The sequence below is a fragment of the Pseudorasbora parva genome, chromosome 3 (genome assembly GCF_024679245.1).
Source record: "Pseudorasbora parva isolate DD20220531a chromosome 3, ASM2467924v1, whole genome shotgun sequence".
In the NCBI taxonomy this organism is placed as follows: domain Eukaryota; kingdom Metazoa; phylum Chordata; class Actinopteri; order Cypriniformes; family Gobionidae; genus Pseudorasbora; species Pseudorasbora parva.
Window position 1 is genome coordinate 29,801,500 of NC_090174.1, and position 21,060 is coordinate 29,822,559.

Genomic DNA, 21,060 nt, shown 5'->3' on the forward strand with positions numbered 1-21,060 from the left:
GACACCAGGAGAAGTATTGAACACGAAAACTTCAGGGATGTGAACGAACGTCAATATTGTGCTCTTCCGGTTTAAACATGTGGAATGGCTGGTTGATCTAAACACGCATTACAAACACATCTCTAGAAACCTTTATAAAATTAGGTGGAGACGGGTTTCCAATCATGGGCAAATTAAACGTCGTTATCCTGAGGTATCTGTCCAGAGATGATTTTAGAGTCCTGACTGCGGTATGTAACCAATTTAAATAAGCTTTTTTTTAAACAGCCATTTGTGCTAAATACGTCTGTGTCAATCAAAACAATGATTCTCCCTTTAGCTAAATGAATATTGCATACTGTCAGCTGTATCATGGCATATAACATACAGGAGTTGGACAGTGAAACACAGGCCAGTATGTTATGGTTTCACGTCTATGTGCGTGTTCTGGTGGTGACCAATCTTCACTTCGCTGGCTCATCTGTGACCAGGACAGCAAATCGAGAGCGATGATATTCAAAGTAATGTCAGCATAACAGCAACTGTCGACGCAAAAGAAAGCTGGCTGAAAGGGATTTCCAGGTATTACGTTAACCCGGGTTGTATCAAAAACGCACACCTCAACTCCTGTTCCCAGTTCCCGTCAACTCCACACAGGTTCAGTATTTATGGTCGGGCTGTTCTAGACAAACATTTGGTCACTCGTTCCAATGCCAAATGGCAGTCAAATTTTGTTGAACAGTGTAATTCTTAGGCTGTGAACAAGGTTAAACATGTACTACTGAAAGCAACCTGCTCGGATATTCTTGAAATATGTCTGTTATCTCGAGATATGTTTATAAAAGCTTAAATGTCGAACTAAATCCTAATCCTGGCTTAATCTAAGACCTGTCTATGAAACCTGACTGTATAATTCTATGATGAGTCCACCTTCACTATCTTTCCCACATCCGTGGGAGTTACAATGTGGAGAAGAGGCATAGCACCTGGACTGTTGTGTGCCCAGAATGAAGCATGGGGATGGATCAGTGAGTGTTTGGACTGCAATACTGCATTCCTACTGTGCTTGATAGGAACATCACTGCCAAGGACTACCAAACAATGCAGCATTTTGAACCAAAATCCCTCTGGCGACTGTAAAGGACTTCTATCTGTTATTCCCAAGACAAATTGATGCTCTACTGGCTGCAGAATGAGGCCCTATATTAAACCAGGTGTTTCAGTTTCATGGTTCAACTCCTGTAGTTCACATAATGTGTATTAAAATTAGTGAATTTTGTTAAAGTAATGTTGTCAACTATTTCAGAGAATGTAATTAGACCGATATAAATTATTAACAATTATATGACATTTCAGTTTGCTTAATGGGAAGAGATTGATATTTGCTGCTTGATATTTTATTCATTACAGGTTTGCATAGATTGCTGCACAATCTAAAACGTCAAATTATTATTGAGTAATCAAGTTTCCATTATGCCATTTTTTTTTTTTAATTTTTTTTTTTGTGGCACAGGTGGAAATGGGCATGAAGAATCACGAAATCGTCCCAGTGAGCCTGATTGCGTCCATTGCCAGTCTCAAACATGGAGGATGCAACAAGGTTTTGCGCGAGCTGGTCAAACACAAACTGCTGGCCTATGAACGTAGCAAAAGTAAATATGTTGGGCTTGATATCATCCTTCAGTTTCGTTCAGTAATGTTTTTATGGAAAGTGCAGCTTTGACCGCGTTTCCTCACTGTAGCTGTGCAGGGGTATCGGCTGAATTACGGTGGCTATGATTACCTGGCATTGAAGACACTTTCATCCAGGGATGTTGTTTTGTCTGTTGGAAACCAGATGGGAGTCGGCAAAGAGTCAGGTCAGGATCATTTTAATTAGAATTTATTTGTAGGCATTAAGAAGTCACACATTTTTATTGATTTATTGTTTTGTGTTCTCCCTTAATCCTCAAGTAGTTTCACTTATCGTAAAGGAGACTAATAATACTTGTTTTATGTTTCAGACATTTACATTGTTGCAAATGCGGAGGGGGAGCAGTTTGCTCTGAAACTTCACAGACTGGGTAGGACATCCTTCAGAAACTTGAAGAATAAGAGAGATTACCACAAGCACAGACACAGTATATCATGGCTGTACCTGTCCCGGCTCTCTGCAATGAAAGAGTATGCTTATATGAAGGTAATATCCAAATATTCCAAGAGGAAATTTTCTGTACTTTATCCATACTTTTTTTTTGACGTTAATGTCTATGCAGATTTTTGGTTGCTTCATCTGTTTCCAATATTACAATAATCATATTTATTCTCATACAATGTACTAGATTCAAATCTTCTCTTCTGAAATAATTTGAATGTAAAACAATATTTTACAATAATCTATTTATTTGGTATTTGAGCTGCTTTGATATATAAAAACAAAATGTAACATGGAATATGTATATGTATATGTGTGTATGTATGTATGTATGTGTATACATATATGTGTGTGTATATATATATATATATATATATATATATATATTTATACATACATATATATATATTTATATATATATATATATATATATATTTTTTTTTTACAACCTGATTTTTCAACAGGCATTATATGATCGAGGGTTTCCTGTTCCAAAGCCAGTGGACTACAACAGACATGCAGTGGTTATGGGGCTCATTAATGGTTACCCCCTGTGAGTTTACCTGAACTTTGCTTTAGATGAACACACTCCTTACTCACTACTTTTCTTAGATTAAATATTTACTTGTATATCATGGTCATTTAAAACTGTACAGTGGTGTGCTTTATTAAAGGGGTGATGAACTGAGAAATCAACTTTCCCTTGAGCTTTTGATATATATAAAAGGTCATGGAAATATAAGAATATCCTCTAAGTTTCAGAGCTGAAAACTTCCTTGTTAGTCAAAGAAAAGCTTTTATAGACATCAGGCCCAGAAAACGGTCTTGCGCTTCATACTGACGTCATTGCACGATGTGAGACACCTCTACAACACGTCTAATCCATTAGCCTCACCCACAGACTCATGTGGCTAGCTCGTGCGAGTTAGCCAACAACAATAAACATGCCGAGGAAGATAGCAAGATATTGCGCTATTCCTGGTTGTGGAAGAACACAGTCGCTGCATAAGCTTCCTTCAGATCCTAATATTAGGAATGTGTGGTTGAACTTCCCCAGCTCACGTGGAGAAGACGTATATTCATTTCACTACGGGATCATTTGTAAACAAATCTCAGGTTGATGCTGGATTTGGATCCAACAGGAATGGTGCAACACACTTATGTTAGTAAATAGTATTGCATTGTTATAGATCGTTTTGCTAATGTGTACGTGTCTAACAGAACATACTTTTAGCATGCTGGACTCAGACACATATGGGTCAGGGCTCGCAAAGCCCAGCAGGTCGATGAATCTCATAAAATTCGGTTCTTAAACTGTGTTGTCTCAAGTCTCGACTTTTGAAGGACGTGTGTGTGCGCGTGGTTTGCGCTTATATCGTCCGATCTTGCGGGCTATTTGTAATATAAAAATAATAGTCCAATCAATCGCGGATGGATGACAAATAAATCATTGTGTTTGTTTGATAAAGACGTTTACGAGCTCTGTGATCGAAAAAATCATTCTGGTTGACGCTTCTTCCTCAATCTCTCCTCTCCCTCGTGAACTCACAGGGGAGCTTAAGCGTTTACTTCCAAGTCTCCAGTGCAGTACGCCCATCAAAACCTAGTGTTTTGGAGAGAGGCTCAAAACCAGGGTAGAAAATAATAATTTATTTTAATAATAAATTTTAATAATAAATTTTGTAAGAAAAATTAGTTATGATGTTTTGGAAAGTAAAACCTACATGAACATATTTAGTTGACCTCAGACAACAGTATAAAAAAAAATAAAAAAGCCAGTTCATGACACCTTTAATTGATCTTGTATGGTACTTTATTTAAAAGGACATAGAAACACCCTTTTTGGTTTATTTATTAATTTTTTATTGACTGTTGTTTTCTTTACGTAGTTGTCAGATTCGAGAGGTTCAAGACCCTTCTACACTGTACAGTGAAATCATGGAGCTAATAGTCAAACTTGCCAATCATGGCCTAATCCACGGAGACTTCAATGAATTTAACCTCATGCTCGATGACAACGACCGCGTGACAATGATTGACTTTCCTCAGATGGTCTCCACCTCACATACAAATGCAGAATGGTGACTAAGCTGATTACAAACAGATAATTATTTAATAATAAGAACTCACACTGTGATTTTTTTTTTTTAAAGTTTTTAATTGTTTCCCAAAAGGTACTTTGATCGAGACGTCAAGTGTATTCGAGATTTTTTCATCCGGAGATTCAACTACGAAAGTGAACTCTATCCAACATTCAAAGATATCAGGTATTTTTCTAATAGCTTTCTTTATTGGATAGTCTAGACTTTAGAGACCAAACTAATTTACACATTGCTCTACGTAGAAGAGCATGTTCGCTGGACGTGGAGATCTCAGCTAGTGGCTACACCAAGGAGCTGCAGCAGGATGACAGTTTGCTCCACCCTGAAGGTCCAGAGGGTGAAGGACTCAGTGAAGATGAAGATGATGACACATCAGAGTCAGCGGATGACCCGGATCAGGCAGCCTCAGAGGACTTTATCAGCATGGAGGAGTATAAACATGCCATGCTTGAGCTGGAAGGGCTAAAAATCAGTAAGGAGACTCCATCAGAAGAGAACGACACCGAGGAACACGAGGGAGCTCAATGTCAAGAGGAGATCGCCACAGAGGGCATTCAGAAAGAAACTGTTTCTGACATTTCCAAAGACTTGGGAAGGGATGAGGAGGGTGAGGTGGAGGATGAGTGTCCTGATTTGGTTGACCTTTCTGCATGCAACAAAGAATTCAGACCTTTCAGGTAAGGAGAACTTTATAAATAATTTATTTGATGTGATGTGACTTTATATATCTAAAAATATGATTTTCAATATCATAACTTGATTGCACACATGCAACCTTTTCACACTGCTATTTAGCTATTGTTCATAATGTGGCTTATATCCTAAAAGGGTTATTTCACCCAAAAAAGAACATTCTGTAATTTACCCGAATCAAGTACAGTTGAGCTTCAGTTTATCATATTTGATGTGCTCTATGGATGTTTTGATCATTGTTTAAATGTGACTAAAAGCCTTAATTCTGTTCATCTTTATTCTGTATTTAAACTGGTCATCAATGTAGTAGAAATGTGAAATTATTTTTGAATTTGGTGCCTTCTAGACCGAGAAGACAGAAATAATTTTTTTCTCATGGGGATAAAAGACTACAATTCCCAGAATGTTTTGCTGCCCTGTGAGGCCATTCCCAAAGCCAGCTACTGGATTACTGTGACTGAGTTGGAGAAGACACTACAATTAAAAACTAAAAGTGTCTGTTCAATATAACGAGTGAGCACTAACTGCAGGAGTGAGATAAATGAGCTGAATGAGCTCTCATGATGAGAGCTGAGGTTATCGCGACTACACTCGCGGCATAGGCGCCGATTTATGTTTTCCTCCGTGGGTGCTCATTGGCACGCGTCCTTTAAAAATAGACGTAAAAAAAAGTAATCAAATTTTTTGCATTTCAGAACATTAGGAAATGGATAGCGGCCGACACAAACAAACACACCTATTGATTGATAATAAAGCAGTAAAGTAGCATATCTTTCAAATCAGGACAGCGCCACTTCTCACAAATACAGACAAATATATCATGTAATCATGCACAAACTTGACTTGACCATCTCTGAGGAAAGCTAGGTGAGATTTTGATACAGCTAGAGAGAAGACATTGATGACATGCCTTTATTTGTCAAAAATGGAGAATGTGTATCTCTACAGGAACTTATTGGCCTTTTTAGCACACAAACATTGAACTGAAGAGTTAATTTGCATTTATCAAACTGTCAACATCAGTGTAGGTTTGCCTTGTTATACTGTCCTGTTATATATGCGTCTGCATGAGCTCGAGGGTGTGCGAGACCCCGTTTCGCTTGGCGGTGTCCCCGTCAAATTTTTTAACTTTGCCTGCGGCTCTGCAACCGACGAAGCAGGAGTTCCAGATGAATCTGGCCGAGCCTGACGTCTCATTACGCCGCACCCAGTATGCGTATTGAGCTTAAACATCTCCCCAAACGGACGAGGCGCGCTCTCCGTCAGCGAGAGAAACATGGAAAACAAACAAGCATGCAAATGGAAATTATCGCGGCCGGAAAAATTATCGAGCTCATTATTTTATTATCATTGACTATCGCAACAGTTATTATACTTTTTTTTTTTTTGGCCGGCGGCCAGGCGACGGCCCTCGGTGTGACGGCCGTTCTGGACTCTTTTTTTTTTTCTGAACGCACAGATTGCCAATCCGTCCCTGACTGGCAGTCTGGCACACGTGGGTGCTCGTTATTTTCTGTGGGTGCTCGAGCCCCGGAACACCCACGGTATCGGCGCCTATGAATCGTGGCATGCATTCACAACGCTTGTTCAGTCTGGAGCAGTTCAGTTCATGCCTTTGCAAGCTAAACTTTCATAGAAATTAATTTGAGATGTTAGGACTTACATTGCTCACCATAGCCCTGTTTAAATGAGTGCCTGTAGCTGTGACCTGAGCTCTGAGTGTGATCTCCCATCCCCCATGCGCGGGTTGAAAACATGCGGAAATGGCTCCCTCTGCTGGCTGTAGTCTTTAGCCTTTGGCCAAACATTCCTCCTATGATGCAAATATCGTCAATTTGCGTCATAGGAGGAATTTTTTCTTTTATATCCACTTTTGAAAGTCTCAGGGGGATATGAGGGGGGAAAGCACAATCATTTGAATATACTCCAGGGTTTGCATATGCTAATCGCTGAAGTAACTCTTTAAGAAAACTTGGATTAAACCGGTTAATTCATATGGGTTATATTTACAATGTCTTTATGAACTTTTTGAAGCTTGAAAAAATGGTTGTGTGGACTTTCAATGCATGGACAAAAATACAAATACTGTTTAAAATGTGTAAAAATGGAAAGTGTAATGGGTTTGGAATGACATGAGAAATCCCTTATCCCTTTAAGAAATATTTGCTACCTGTAAAAAATGTTAGGTTTCCTAATGTAAGTGTTCTTCAAGCTGACACAACCTGGCATATTTGGTTGGAGAGCTGCAGTGGAAACAAAGATTATCTGTGAATTATGATCTTATTACTTTTTATTGTGCTTTTTTTACCCTTTTGATGCTTGACAGCCTGTGATTGCTGTGTGAAGGATTTCTTTATATAAAACCCTTATTCTTACATATAATGAAACAATGCATGTGATCCCACAGAGACCAATTGAGCCTTGAGAACGAGCACAGGAGGAGAACAACCAGTGAAATGAGCATTGGAAGTGTTGGCAGTTGTTCAACAATTCCACCAGTGAGTATAACCCTTTGAAATGTATTCTAAATTTAAAATTGTACTTCCTTGTTCACAAAGCTTAATGCAGTGAATGGTTTAGGTTTGCATATATAAATGGAAAAGTCCTAGGGAAAGCTATTTGAGTGCAACTATAGATAGATACTATGCTAAGTGAAAATAGCAGTATTTTTAACTAATTGTAAATAGTTATGCTATTTATACTTGGTGCTATTTGCATCTAGAGTATTATAAGTATACAACAAAACAATATGGAACAATAAATTCAGTGTATATGTTTACATTTATTAAATAAATGCTGCCTTTTTGAGACATTACTTAACTTGTCCCTATCCCTAAATCCCTCTCCTACATTTACCCCTAACCATTTTAAACCTGCTAATAAGTATGTATCCTCAAATGTCCCCCCTATTGACAGAAATGAGAGAGGGAGATGTGAGGGAGGATTTTTCAGCCGGGACCTTTTACTGCGTTGAGTCAAAGTACTCTCAGAAGTGCTATTCTGCCATACATTATAGTTCTCCTTTTTAATCCACTTAGAAAAGCGCCACGTTTTATTTTATGTCACCATACTAGGTCGTTCAACTATTCGTGTAACTGTATTTAAAGCTACACTGTGTAACTTTTTTAGTTTATTCTTAACTAAAACACTTAGATCTTTCAAAAATATGTGCTCATTAATGTATATTTACTTCTTTCAAGTAATAAAGTATTCTCGTAAGTTTATAATATGCGATTGAAAATACATACGGGTGAGGGATTCGAATGCTGGCCGCCATGTTGCCCCTCCATCTTGAAAGTACATTAGCCAAAGAGGGACATACCCATAAATTCAAGCTTCGCCTTTCGCGTTTTAACACTCGATGGCACTGTGTGGAATGTGAAGAGGGGGATTGCCATGTTAATCTTGGACTAAATCGGCCACCGTAGGAGTTAAAACGAAATCAGAATTGAGAGGAACAGAAACTATTATTCCCTGGATGGTCATATACCTTTTCACCGCTAGATGGGGGAAAATATCACACAGTGTAGCTTTAAATAGAGAAAACGTGGAGGTGTTTGTTCGCTTCTAACTTGATCTCTGTTTGGTACCATAATGAATGAACTGGGCTTAGTGGGCTAAGCTAAATGCTATCAGATCGTCACTGTGCGTCAGAGAGATTAAGTGCACGCACTGAGACGAGAGAGGTATGTATCAACTTGTTTTAGTTAAGGGAATAACATAGTTTAATATGAAAAGCGGTGAAGTATCCCTTTAAATAACACTACTCCAAGCTGATATGCAATAGTAGAAGAATAAGTTCAGAAAAGTCGGCATTCGGCAACCCTCTTTACTCTCCGCCATTGCACTCATCTTGACTTTTGTGGGTGGAGTTAGTGTAAATGACAAGGCAGGCTATTTGCACTTGCTATAAAAAATGTTTTTAAATGTAAAAAACATTTATTTAACTATTGCTTTCAGGATGCTAGTTAGATTTGTTGTTGTATGAGTTGAATAAATATAATGAGTTGGATGTGCCCCTACAGGAGGTCATCAGGCAGAAAGTGAAGAGGCAGCTCACCAAACAGCAGAAGGCTGCTCAGAGAAGACGTCTGCAGAAGGGTGAGGCCAACCTGGTAACCAAGGAGAGGAGAGAGAATCAGAACAACATCAAGGGCAGTTTGGATGCAGCTAGCTTCTGGGGCTGAGGATGGAAGAAATTACCTCAGGACTTCACTGTTTTCATTATGAATTGTGTATGAAATTAATTAATAAAACATCTACAAATGGAAGCTGAGTTGTGGTTAACCTTGTTTATTTTTTAAATATACCACGTAAAAGTTTGACTTGGTTTTATTTCAAATAATGGAGAATGTATTGTATGCAGGTCTCTTAACTAATCAAATGAAATATAAACAGACACACCTCATCTGTTCTTTGCAAACATGGTATTGTAATTAAAATACAAATAAATTATCGGCTTTGAGACAATTTTATTGTATTTGTTTGTTTTGCAGCAACTTTGCAGAGTACTGATACTGCAACAAAATTGTAGAAACGGCAAAACTACGGCTGCACTAAAAAATGACCCAAGTTTCGAACCGTGACTCATAATTTCTTCGCGTTTGTCCCTTCCCGCTCACCATTGGAGGGGCACGTGATCCATGTATTGCGATAACGTCCAGGAACAAAACAAACCGAGAGAACTGACAGCTCCGCTAAATCTTTATGACTGACAGCTGCTGTTTATAAAAGTAATATCACTTAGGTGAGTTATAATAATCTCCCTTTCACGCGAGATGATATTGGCGTGTTTTGAAGAGGGAATCAGTCATGTTAGCAGGGTTTATGTTGGTCGTTCCGTATCTCCCTTCAATCCTGTGACTGTGTTTTGTTTTGGTTTACTTTTTTGACTAGGAATAGTGTCTTTGTTCCTGAAATATTACAACTCAATTATTCACTGCTAGTGTTAAGAATAGAAATAGCGTTGAATCAGCTAAATGTGGTTGTACAACTGTACGTTACGGGTTTAACAATATTTTGTCGCTGGCAGTTGACTTCAGTTGGTTCAGATGTTAATAAAGTAGAAAGTGGAAACTCTTTACGCTATAATTTCCTCTCTTACATTTTTATTCGATTTCTGTTGTAGTTTAATTGTTTTCTGTGATCACACAACCATCCTCATCATGTTGTTACAACCAATGTGACTTCCTTCAGTGAATCGTGATGTATCTTGTCTTTCTGTCGATCCTTCTGTCATAGGCGCATGTTGTAAATTTTAGATAATGTAGAACACATGTTTAAATATGTAATAATAATAAAAGTTTTCATTTTTATCCAAGCTGTCTCTTTACATGGAATCTCTCTGGTAGGGTCCTGTGGAGGAATGGAGTAATTTTATAACGATCATGTGATACCTGTTCGGAGATGGAGGCTGTAAGACCCAAAAAATCCAAGTCCAAATCCAGTGGGAAACCACAGGTGAAAACCCGCCTATAATATTTATCTTACTAATCTTTGGGTTGATACTTATAAATCTTGTTTGAGTTTCTCATAACTCTAAAAATAGTTATTATTCATTAACAGGTCAAAAAGGAGAGACAGTTAGAGAATGTTAGACAGCCCTCTGAACCTTCTAAAGAACTTAATGAGCCACCTCCAGCTCCTGAGTTCACTGATGTCCCTCTCAGCCTTCCTCCTGTGCCTCCTGCCCGGGATCTGAACCCACCCTCCACACAGACCTTACAAGACCATAATGACAAAGCTGAAAAGAACCAAGTTATCTTGCCTGATACAACTGAAATAGTGAAGAAACCATTCTGCCATGAAGACAAAGAGCATAAATCACCATTACAAGACATGGCACCTTGTGTGGACCAAGTTTTAGCACCCACTCAGTACAGCCAAAGTGATCCCAAACCTCTGAGTGTTAAACTTGAGCCATTTAGCGTCCCTTCTATATATCCATCTATCCCAGCTTCTTGCTCTGAGCCTCAGCTCTCGGAGGACTCATACTCTATCGCATATGGACTGTTAGATACTTCCTTTATGCCATTGGCTTCTGAAGGACAGGTAGCCCCAGCTGTTCTGCCTCTGGCCAACCAGGAATCCTCCCCGCCCAGCTTGGTGCCTGTGAAGGTCGCTGACATAGCGAAGCCCAGGGAGAGGCTTTATCCAGAACTGCCCAGAACCTGTGAGTCTGTTAAGCCCTTCACTAGCGAGCAGCTACGGACATGGGAACCTGGTTCCTGGCTGGAAAACGTGGAGCTCCATGAAGCTGAGTTCCAGAGTCTGGCCCACCAAGAGGGACATGAACTGTACGAGCTGCTGCTGAGCTACTGGAGGTGCCGTAAACAGCTGACGCAGGCCCAGACTGAACTGCAGGCTGCTAATTCAGACTGCAAAAATGTTCAGAATCGCATGTGGAGCTTCAAGGATGAAAGGCTTTCATTACAGGTGTGTCATTATCTATCAATCAATCAATCAATGGCCGACTGTCTATCGTATCTAAATATAGTTGTATATTAAAGCCTATAAACCTTCAAACTTCAAAACGAACTTTAAAAAATAAATTAAATTATATCATCTTTGCTGCCTCAATTCTATTTTAACTCAAATTCAGGAATGGATTCAGCAATTCTGAATAAATGCGCACAACCCTGATCAGCAGCATGATCACTAGTCTAATTAAGTTTTATAGTGTTTCCTTATTATAACTGTAAACCCAGCTGTTTGTTTAAGTCACAGCCATGCCTAACCATAACAATACACTGCAATACTCTATTTTATTGATCACAAACACACCTGTTTGCTTTACAGGGTGTATGTGCGGACCAGACCAAGGTGTTTGCCTACCACTGCTATCAGCAGGTGACTCTGAATGAGACGGCATTAGCTGAGCTGAAACATCTGTTTTCTGCAAAAGCAGAAATACTCCATCAGACAGTAGCCCTGCACTCATACACCTCCATCCTGTCCCGTCTGCAAGTGGAGTCTTATCTCTACCGCTTGCTTAGCAGTAACCCCACCACCAAGAGTGTGGCTGTACAAGATACAAGCACAGGCAAGTTCACACTGATAAGTGTTGACTGTACATTAGTTGGTTAAACTAAATAATTGGTTACACTGTTTGATAAGTACCATAAGTACCAAACTTTCAGTTATACTGGAGTTGACAAAACGTCAATCGTTGCCAAATGATTAATAATTTTGAGGCATATTAAGTTGGATTTTGCTTGTTCCCTGTTTGTTTATTACAGGCAATTTATCCAAAGGTTGGATGACCTGAACTGACAACATTCTTACTTGTTTATTATGTCTGGTCATACTGAGTATTGAAAAAAGCATAGGATTACTGCTGAAAGTAGTTCTATTCATTTTAAATGTCATGCTGGCTATTGATTTTTGTGTTGAACTTCTTAGTGAGTCCAAAGTCTCAGCCCTCCTCTTTGCAACCGCTGAAGGAGAGCATCAGTGTGCTGTTCATCTTCACCCGACGGGTCCTAGATGATTCTCAGTTTCAGGCTGACATACATCTCTGGCTTCAGAGGCTGGTAAAGACCCTCAATCACTAGCTAATGAACTAAAAAATGTCAGATATTACTATTTTCATATGAGAAACACTATGAAAAACCAGCTACAAAATTTTTTTAATATTACATTCATATAAGCTATTAGTAGCTATAAATGTATAGGAAATATTTGTATTCTGATGTCCTTCCATTGATTAAATTCAAGCTTAGCTGATAATACTAATACCCTTATATTACTCTAAAGCTAAAAGGGTCTGGCTTATAAGATCTGCTTTTCACTACCTATGATGAAACATAAACACTTTTTTTTCCATCCAGGTGTCTGTGCTGGATCAGGTCGGTTCAAGAGGAGATCATCTCTTCATCCTAAACCACCTGCTCTGCTGCCCGGCAGGTGTGGGAAAATGGGCTGTGCCATTCCTACAGGTACTGAAGCAGAGCATTGATTTGTGACTCAGAACTGCTGTAACCAAATGACTGAGTAAATGTTAACAGTGAAATTTTAAATAAATACAGTATATTTATTTAATCAATAAAAATCTCAAATATCTGCTTGTCTTATAATAGTCATTGCATCCACTTTTCCTTCAATAGATCAAAGTATTGGATAACCCATCTGGAGTGTATCATTTCATGCAGGCTCTGGCCATCCTCATGTCTCCAGCGAGGTAACGATTAGCTTTACTGGAAATTGGAATTTTGTTTTTTATATCATCTGTATTGCCTGTATTAGTGCAATTTTTACAGTTTGATTTGATAAGATGCTTCTTTTGTTTAAAGGTGTTATGAATTGACTTTTTTGCCTGTTTTTATACTGTTGTCTGAGGTCAACTAATGACGTTTGTGTGGTTTTTACATTCAATGATATTGGGATTGGGGGGCTTCTATGATATTAGACTGCATAGCATTACTAGCCTATAATAAAAGATATTGAATTTCAAACCTGAACCAAACAGATTTTTATTCAAAGATCAACAGTGTGTTAGTCTTTAGTCTGCCACAAAAAACATTACATTAAAATCATGAACTTAAATGTTATTGTGAAAAGAAAAAAAAAATAGCACAATGACTGTTGTAAGTAACAGTGCGTGAATCAATTACTCCTTTACGCGTGCATCACATCACAGTCCTCCTCACGGCTGCAGCAACTTGCGCTCTCTTCATCAAGGATTAAAACATAATGGGACAAAAAGGTCATATTATCTTTGTGCATATAGATTAATAAGATACATGTATAGAAACAATAAACTTTAAATTCACAGCTATAGCCTACCTAGGTTGTGAAGGCCTGACGTCAGCACATACCGCCTACAGTATTTTTTTAAGAACTTAGAGCAGCCAGTGTGTGGTGGTTGCAGGATGTCTCAACCTCTGCAGATGGTTTTTAATGTTTATCGGACGATAACTACTCGAAGTTTTTGCTTTAGTATAATTTTCGGAACAATTAGGGCCACATTCAGGTTTCGGGACAACAGTGTATATTTCGGGTCTGTCCCGAATTTTTCGGAACATCTGGTCACCCTAGATCCGAAGGAAGCTTATGCAGCGACTGTGTTCTTCCACAATATATTGCTATCTTCTTCCACATTGTTATTGCTGCTGGCTAGTGATCCAAACAGCTTCATGTGGACGGGGCTACTGAATTACAAATTCTGTAGAGGCGTGTTTCGTCGCGGAATGACGTAAAGATGAAGCGCACCATCGTTTTCTGGGCCTGGTGTCTAGTAAAGCTTTTCTTTGACTAAAAAGGAAGTTTTCAGCTCTGAAACTTGATACGATGATCTTATATTACCATGACCTTTTATATATCAAAAGCTCAATTTTTTAATTCATCACCCCTTTAAAACAGTTATACTAAAAGCACAAACTGGAGACAGATAATTTGGCTTTGCATTATTTATTTAATTGAATATGAAGAAGGTGTGTGTGTGTGTGCGTGTGTGTGTGTGACATGCAGGCACCGTGCAGACTTCCTTGGACACATGAAGCCCAGTGATGTGAAGGGCAACAACAGTATTATAGGACCTGCTTCTGGTAACTGGACTCTAGTGGATGAGGGTGGAGAGGAGGTGAGGAGGTCCATCAGCCCCTGTCAGTGCTTTATAAGAGAATGTCTGAACTCGTATTGTTATGCTGATTTGTATTAAATAATTACAATAAAAAAACAGATTATATTGTATTAACTTCTGACTAGAGTTTTGACTTCTGTCAGCACAAACTGAAAGTGTCTCTTATCTAAGGACCATCAAAATCTTTGTTGTGCTTGTAATGACCATGCTACCATGTGATGTATACTGTTACAATCTTGTGAACTCTCTCAGGATGAAGACCCAGAAACCAGCTGGATGCTGCTGTCTGAGGATGATCTGGTTTCACTGTTCTCCCAGTTTCCCTTTGATGAGCTCTTCAAACGCTTACTGGGGATCTGCTCTAAAGGTGAAACTGTCATTATATCCCATAAATGAGCTGAGACAGCCATGCAATATTAAGTGTATGTCTGGTTCTCCTCATTATATAAGGATATTTCACACAGAAATACAAATTATGTCGTCATTTATTCACCCTCATGTGATTTCAAACATGTATGACTTTCCATAAACACAAATTGAGAAATATAAATTTTTGTCTATATATTGAAAGAGAATGGGGATCTGAAATGGGAAAAGCTTATGGCATGTATTTCCCTTCAGATTTAGAAATCCTTAGACTGTTATATGTAAATTAAACTTGCCTTTTTTCATACCGATTCTAAAAAGCTGACCTGTTAAATCTCTCTCTTGCCAATAGGGGACTATCAGCCTCAAGCCACTACCAGTCAAAAGATGATGAAGATATTTGCATTTGCCTCCTCGCTGGTCGAACTGCTTGCTGTTGGCTTGCAGACCTACAACAGAGCACGCTATCGCCAATTTGTGAAGAGGATTGGTTACATGATTCGGTTCATAAGTTTTATTAATTAAATTCAGTTTTTCATTTCATAATATATAATGCAATTTTATACTTTAGTAATTCTGACAAACTTGTTGTTATTATTATATGTATTAATTGTTATTAGAAATGGTTTAGCAGGTTTTCAGTCAGGTATTTTTCATTTTTATATATTTGACTTAAAGAATACTGACTTGCTCTTTCCTTATTCTAGGATGACACTCTGTTATGTTAGTGACCACTGGGCACAGTACATCAGCCTGACGGGTGTGAGTAGAACCACAATGCAGGAACAATCGTTTTCAATGGAAAAGCTGCAGGTTGAGTTTGACCATCTCTTCCTGAGAGCAGTGCTTCATGTGCTCAAGGCCAAGAGGTATAGACTAATGCCGGAGTCCGATTATTAGTGCGCATGCTACAGACATTAAGCTTTTGGCCTACGTTTTGCCCTGAACCCACTATTCTCCCCTCTTGCCTCTTATTTCGTCTTTGATTACTGTCAAAAAAAATAAATTAACTGAAGCAATCTGTCACCGTGTGCATTACTTCCTAAAGCAGTGTCTAATTAACTAACTCTTTATCGGTTTACAGACTTGGCATATGGCTGTTCATGTCTGAGATGCCATATGGCACGTTATCCAGCTCCATGCTGTGGAAGATCTTCTACATTATGCAATGTGCAGAAATGGATGGTCTGGAGAAGCTTAGCTGTAGCCTGAGTGCCGAGGACTGTATCCGGGGACTCAGAGGTGAGATGCCAAGCTCATCTGATGCTAGAAAAACACAAGAAAATAGTTTAGAGCAGTGGTTGGCAACCTTTATGGTTCTAAGGCCTTCCATTGTCAAAGACAGTGTTCCCACCTCCCCTCTGCTGTATTGAAGTGGTAGTAAAACATGATTTCACTTTTCTTAATTTAGCTAGTGTGTAATGTTGCTGTTTGAGCATTAACAACACCTGCAAAGTTACAGCGTTCAAAGTTTAAAGCAAAAAGAGATATGTGTTTTTAAAGAAATCAATCTCTAAGGACTACAGCAAATGGCCAGTAGGGAACTACAGCCTTTTCCTCCAGACTTGCTGACATCAGCCACTACAGTAGAGCTCGCTAAGATGTGCACACAGCTCGTGATAACTTGTCGTTCATCAAACACGTGCACTAGGCGGTTAGCGAATCAGAACACAGCTGGGGCAGCTAACCAATCTGAGCCTTTGCGTATTTTTGAGGGACCGGCTTCATAGAACCAGGAAACCATCAGACCGTTTTGACAAGGAGAGGAGTGTAGAATAAAGGTAAAATATATGAAATATAATGCAATTTTTTAAAAACCAAGCATGAACATGTTACAGTGCACCCCACAAACACAATCAGGCCTTCGAATGTGTTTTACCACTCCTTTAATAAAGCGGATCACTTTATTTCAGTAAAGTAAATTTTAGCAGCATCTAGCAGTGAGGTTGCGAAAAATAGAAACGAATGTAGAAACGCTACGGTGGCCAACACAGGACAAGAATGTTGTCATCAGAGAGAGCAGAGAGTTACTAGCGGTCTATAGAGCAGTTTGTCCATTTAGGGCTACTGTAGAAACATGATGGTGCAAAAGGGCGAGGTCCTGTGGTGTATGGAGATAGAAATGGCTTATTCTAAGTTATTAAACATAACAGTTCTTTATGTAAGGTCTTTATACACCACTGTATATTATATATAACTTGGATATTTATATTATATATGTATATTATATTGCATTTCTGTTAATAGATCTTCAATACTACCCACTGACTGCACCTTTAAAGGGTTAGTTCACCCAAAAATGTAAATTCTGTCATTAATTACTTACCCTCATGTCGTTGGACACCCGTAAGACCTCTGTTCTTCTTCAGAACACAAATGAAGATATTTTTGTTGAAATCCGATGGCTCAGAAAGGCCTTCATTGACACCAATGTCATTTTCTCTCTCAAGATCCATAAAAGCCACTAAAGACGTTGCTACAGAGCCCAACTCACTACAGTTGTTCTACAATCATTTTATGAAGAGATGAGAACGATTTTGTGTGCAAAAAAAAAAAACTAAATAAAGACTTATATAGTTATAGGCCGATTTCAAAGCAAAGCTTTGAACCGTTATAACCGTTGTAACTGTAACGTGTATTGATTCATGATTCGGATCGCCAAAGTCACGTGATTGCAGCAGTTTGACACGCGATCCGAATCATGAATCGATACGTTGATTCATAACCGTTCAAAGATTTGTTTTGAAATCGTCCCATCACTATATAAGTCATTATTTAGTTTTTTTACGCACAAAAACTATTCTCATCGATTCATAAAAAGATGGTAGAATCACTGTAGTGAGATGGGCTCTGTAACAACGTCTTTAGTGGCTTTTATGAGTCTTGAGATAGGAAATGACATTGGTGTCAATGGAGGCCTTTCTGAGCCATCTGATTTCAACAAAAATATCTTCATCTTTCATGGATTTCACACTTTTAAATTGTTGTCCTATATCTGTTTTCCAAAACTGCTGACCATGGTTCTTATATTAAATAGTAGCCATGGGAAAAAATTCAAATGAAAAATACGTCGGCTTACATTTTTTTAGCGTTTATATCTTATTTGCTGTGACCCCCTCCCCGGAAGTGTGCTAGTGCCTCCTAGAGGGTCACGGTGCCCTGGTTGAGGACTGCTCGTTTAGAGCAAAAACACTTGTTGTGTGTTATGTATGTCCAGAACCAAGCCATCAGGAAAAGTTTCAGCACTGGCTGTCAGAGATAAATAGCTCGGATGGAATCTGCCTGTTGACAACGTTTGCACACATGGCCCAGCCCAGACGCACCGACGTAGACCCTGAGTTTGTCAGGAACATTGTGCTAGAGATCTACGAGGTGATTTGACTCCCCACACACAATTTTTACTGAATGCACACAAAAAAACTGATCATGACACCATAGATGTTATTAATGCAATAAATGTGTGATTACTCTTTGCTCAAGGTGTCCTATGTTAGTATCGCCACCCGTGAGATCTTCTCTAAAGTTGGGCGGGAGTTGTTGTCGGCTGTGGCAACTGCCCACCCTCACATCATCTCTGTGTTGTTGGAGAGACTGAGAGAGACCATAGAGAAAGTGGGAATGGTGAGTGATAGACAGCTTCATTCAGAGACATCATTCAAAGAACTTAATTTCTAATTTCTGTAGTAACTTGATGATCAGGACAATTTGGAACAGCTCCTATAGAAAGAACAGGGCAAAATACAGGGTCTCAAAATACATTTACACATGTTTTACACAACTTCCACAAAAATGTATTTTATATCAGCAAATTCTGATTTATGCTGTTATTTGCCCTGATTATGATTATCTGTCCAGGTGTCACTCTACCTGTTCAAAGAGTTGCCCCTGCACTTGTGGATGCCAGCTCAAGCTGAGGTGGGGTTGATCCGAGATTGGCTGTTGAACTTCAGTCTCACTGCTGTGGAGAACCGATTATCCTGCATCATATTAGAGGGCCTCAACTGGGGATTTCAGCCTGTAAGTCTCAGCTATAATTGTTAAAATATAGGTGGTGATTTATCATCATAAAATCTTTCCAGTTTCTCAGTTTCACTGAAAGGAACATAATACACACAACAAAGATTGTACTTTTGTACTAAATTTTCATATTCCCTGGTAGGCCTGAGATCAGTTAATTTGTCATGAGGTTGATCTTTTCGTTAATTGTTCTTATTTGTGTTTTTTTATTAAGTTTTGTACGTATTCACAGTAAACACTTTCTGTCTGGTCCACAGAATGGTTGCCTCATTCTACCAGCATCTTTGCACAGTGAAGTCGCCCTGTTGGTGATTGAGGCATATCAAAAATATCTCACAGACAAGCCATATGGTGGCATATTATCAGAAGGCATCAAACAGGTATGAAATAAGGTGGCTACATATCCTGTCTATTAATCAAAACTGATTGTCATTCATTGACTACTGCAGATTTATAAGCTTCCTCAACATTTTTAAAGGACAATGTTGTACATCTTATGGCTTTGTTTTTGGGAACTAGTACAACCCATGTAAGAGGTGTAGTTTGCAGTGGTTATAATAGCCAAAATAGCAGAAATAATAGCCAAAAGTTGAATCAGCTACTTGTAGTTGATAGTTAACAATTTCCCTCCAAGAATGAACATTTACCTCCTTGTGCCAAACATTTGAACTGTTACCAGCTCACATTTGCTTCATTATAATTTTCTGCAGGTGTCTTACCTGGCTAACGTGGTGCGGCTTGGCCAGACACCAGAGTCCTCCTTTAACCAGTGGGCCTGGGACCTTGTTCTGAGGCTAAAGCTCCATGCCAATGAAAAAAGTCCTCAGGATGCCTGGTGCCCGCTTCCCTCCTCCAGTGCCCCCAGTGTGCCTGAGATCACAGACTCTCCCACCATGCACCCAGTGTTCAAAGCAGTCAAAGCGGGCATCCCTATTGGCTGTTTTCTGGCTATCGACATGACAACCATTGGGCACAGGTTTGGAAGGAATATTATAAATCTTGTTTCAAACAGATGAAGTGAAGTGACCACTGACCGACTGATTCATCAGTAGCATTTCAGGCTGGATGAAAATCCAAATCTAGTAACGTGAATTCATTTTAAATGTTTTGCATCTTAGTTTGGAGAAGTTTTGCAGTGATGGAATATCTCTTCTGAAGACTCTGGTTCAGTCCCGTCATCTCAAAGCTGCAGTTCATATACTGGAAAACATCCTTCCTCTGGTCTATCACTGCCAGTTCTACCTGCTCAAGAATGAACAGTTAAGAACATTTATGCTTATATTGTGAAATATTTTTCAGTTGCTGTCAGGCTTTGCTGCAGCCTTGGAAATTGACTTGACAGCATAAATAATAAATGAATAATGCTGTAGTTATGTAAGAAATACCAATGCTTTTCTCTTTATATTTCTCAGGTTTCTGAGCTGTATCCAGCTCTTCTTGCAGATTGATAGTGGGACTCAGGGTGTAACCCAGCAGGTCACACAGAAGGTGGCCCAGCATCTGATTGGCACCTCTACATGTGAGAACATCAAACTCCTCAACAGTGTGATCCAGGTAGGATTTTGTGTTGGTTTTTCATGTATATCACTGGACACTTGTTACTCCTTTTCCTTCATTACCCGATCCAACTCGCCCATTAAAGATATACACTGCCATTTGTGTTGTGTCAGTAAGATTGTTAAATGCTTCTGAAAGAAGTCTCTTATGCTAACCAAGGCTGCATTTAATTGATTAAAACAGAAACATTGTGAAATAATATTACAATTTAAAGTAAATGTTAAAGGGGTACTTCAGCGCTGGGAAGATGAATCTGTATTTAAACTGGGTCATCAATGTAGTAGAAATGTTAAATTATTTTTGAATTTGGTGCCTTCTAGATTGAGAAAAGACAGAAAATTTATTTTTGTCTCATGGGGATGAAAGACTACAATTCCCAGAATGCTTCGCTGCCCTGTGAGACCATTCCCTAAGCCACCAACTATATTACTATGACTGAGTTGGAGAAGACACTACAATTAAAAACTGAACGTGTCTGTTCAATATAATGAGTGAGTCACCGCGCGAGTATCACAGCACTGAGCACTAACTGCAGGAGTCAGATAAATGAGCTGAATGATCGAATGGATCGGGTAATGAGCTCTCGGGATGAGAGCTGAGGTAATCGTGACTACACTCGTGGCATACGTTTC

At 39.0% G+C, this 21,060-nt stretch overlaps 2 protein-coding genes across 2 annotated transcripts in view; both read left to right on the forward strand.

The window, feature by feature from the left end:
• The first annotated feature begins 47 nt into the window (after nt 1-47).
• riok2 (RIO kinase 2 (yeast)) lies at nt 48-9,378 on the forward strand. The gene is made up of 10 exons (XM_067438373.1): nt 48-230; nt 1,493-1,631; nt 1,722-1,838; nt 1,983-2,158; nt 2,578-2,666; nt 4,003-4,194; nt 4,288-4,380; nt 4,458-4,892; nt 7,316-7,406; nt 8,934-9,378. The coding sequence occupies exons 1-10, from the start codon at nt 165-167 to the stop codon at nt 9,093-9,095; spliced, it is 1,560 nt and encodes a 519-aa protein (XP_067294474.1). The 5' UTR covers nt 48-164; the 3' UTR covers nt 9,096-9,378.
• Nucleotides 9,379-9,511: 133 nt separating this feature from the next.
• The window catches only part of epg5 (ectopic P-granules autophagy protein 5 homolog (C. elegans)), a 34,912-nt gene continuing 23,363 nt past the window's right edge, over nt 9,512-21,060 (forward strand). The window contains exons 1-19 of the mRNA XM_067438374.1: nt 9,512-9,655; nt 10,260-10,368; nt 10,474-11,343; nt 11,707-11,950; nt 12,310-12,440; nt 12,738-12,845; nt 13,014-13,087; nt 14,377-14,488; nt 14,741-14,855; nt 15,207-15,357; nt 15,562-15,723; nt 15,939-16,096; nt 18,072-18,226; nt 18,335-18,475; nt 18,710-18,871; nt 19,129-19,251; nt 19,582-19,847; nt 19,990-20,130; nt 20,284-20,425. Coding sequence (XP_067294475.1) covers nt 10,315-10,368; nt 10,474-11,343; nt 11,707-11,950; nt 12,310-12,440; nt 12,738-12,845; nt 13,014-13,087; nt 14,377-14,488; nt 14,741-14,855; nt 15,207-15,357; nt 15,562-15,723; nt 15,939-16,096; nt 18,072-18,226; nt 18,335-18,475; nt 18,710-18,871; nt 19,129-19,251; nt 19,582-19,847; nt 19,990-20,130; nt 20,284-20,425 — 3,309 coding nt within the window. The 5' untranslated portion in view covers nt 9,512-9,655; nt 10,260-10,314. The remainder of the gene's footprint in view (nt 9,656-10,259; nt 10,369-10,473; nt 11,344-11,706; nt 11,951-12,309; nt 12,441-12,737; nt 12,846-13,013; nt 13,088-14,376; nt 14,489-14,740; nt 14,856-15,206; nt 15,358-15,561; nt 15,724-15,938; nt 16,097-18,071; nt 18,227-18,334; nt 18,476-18,709; nt 18,872-19,128; nt 19,252-19,581; nt 19,848-19,989; nt 20,131-20,283; nt 20,426-21,060) is intronic.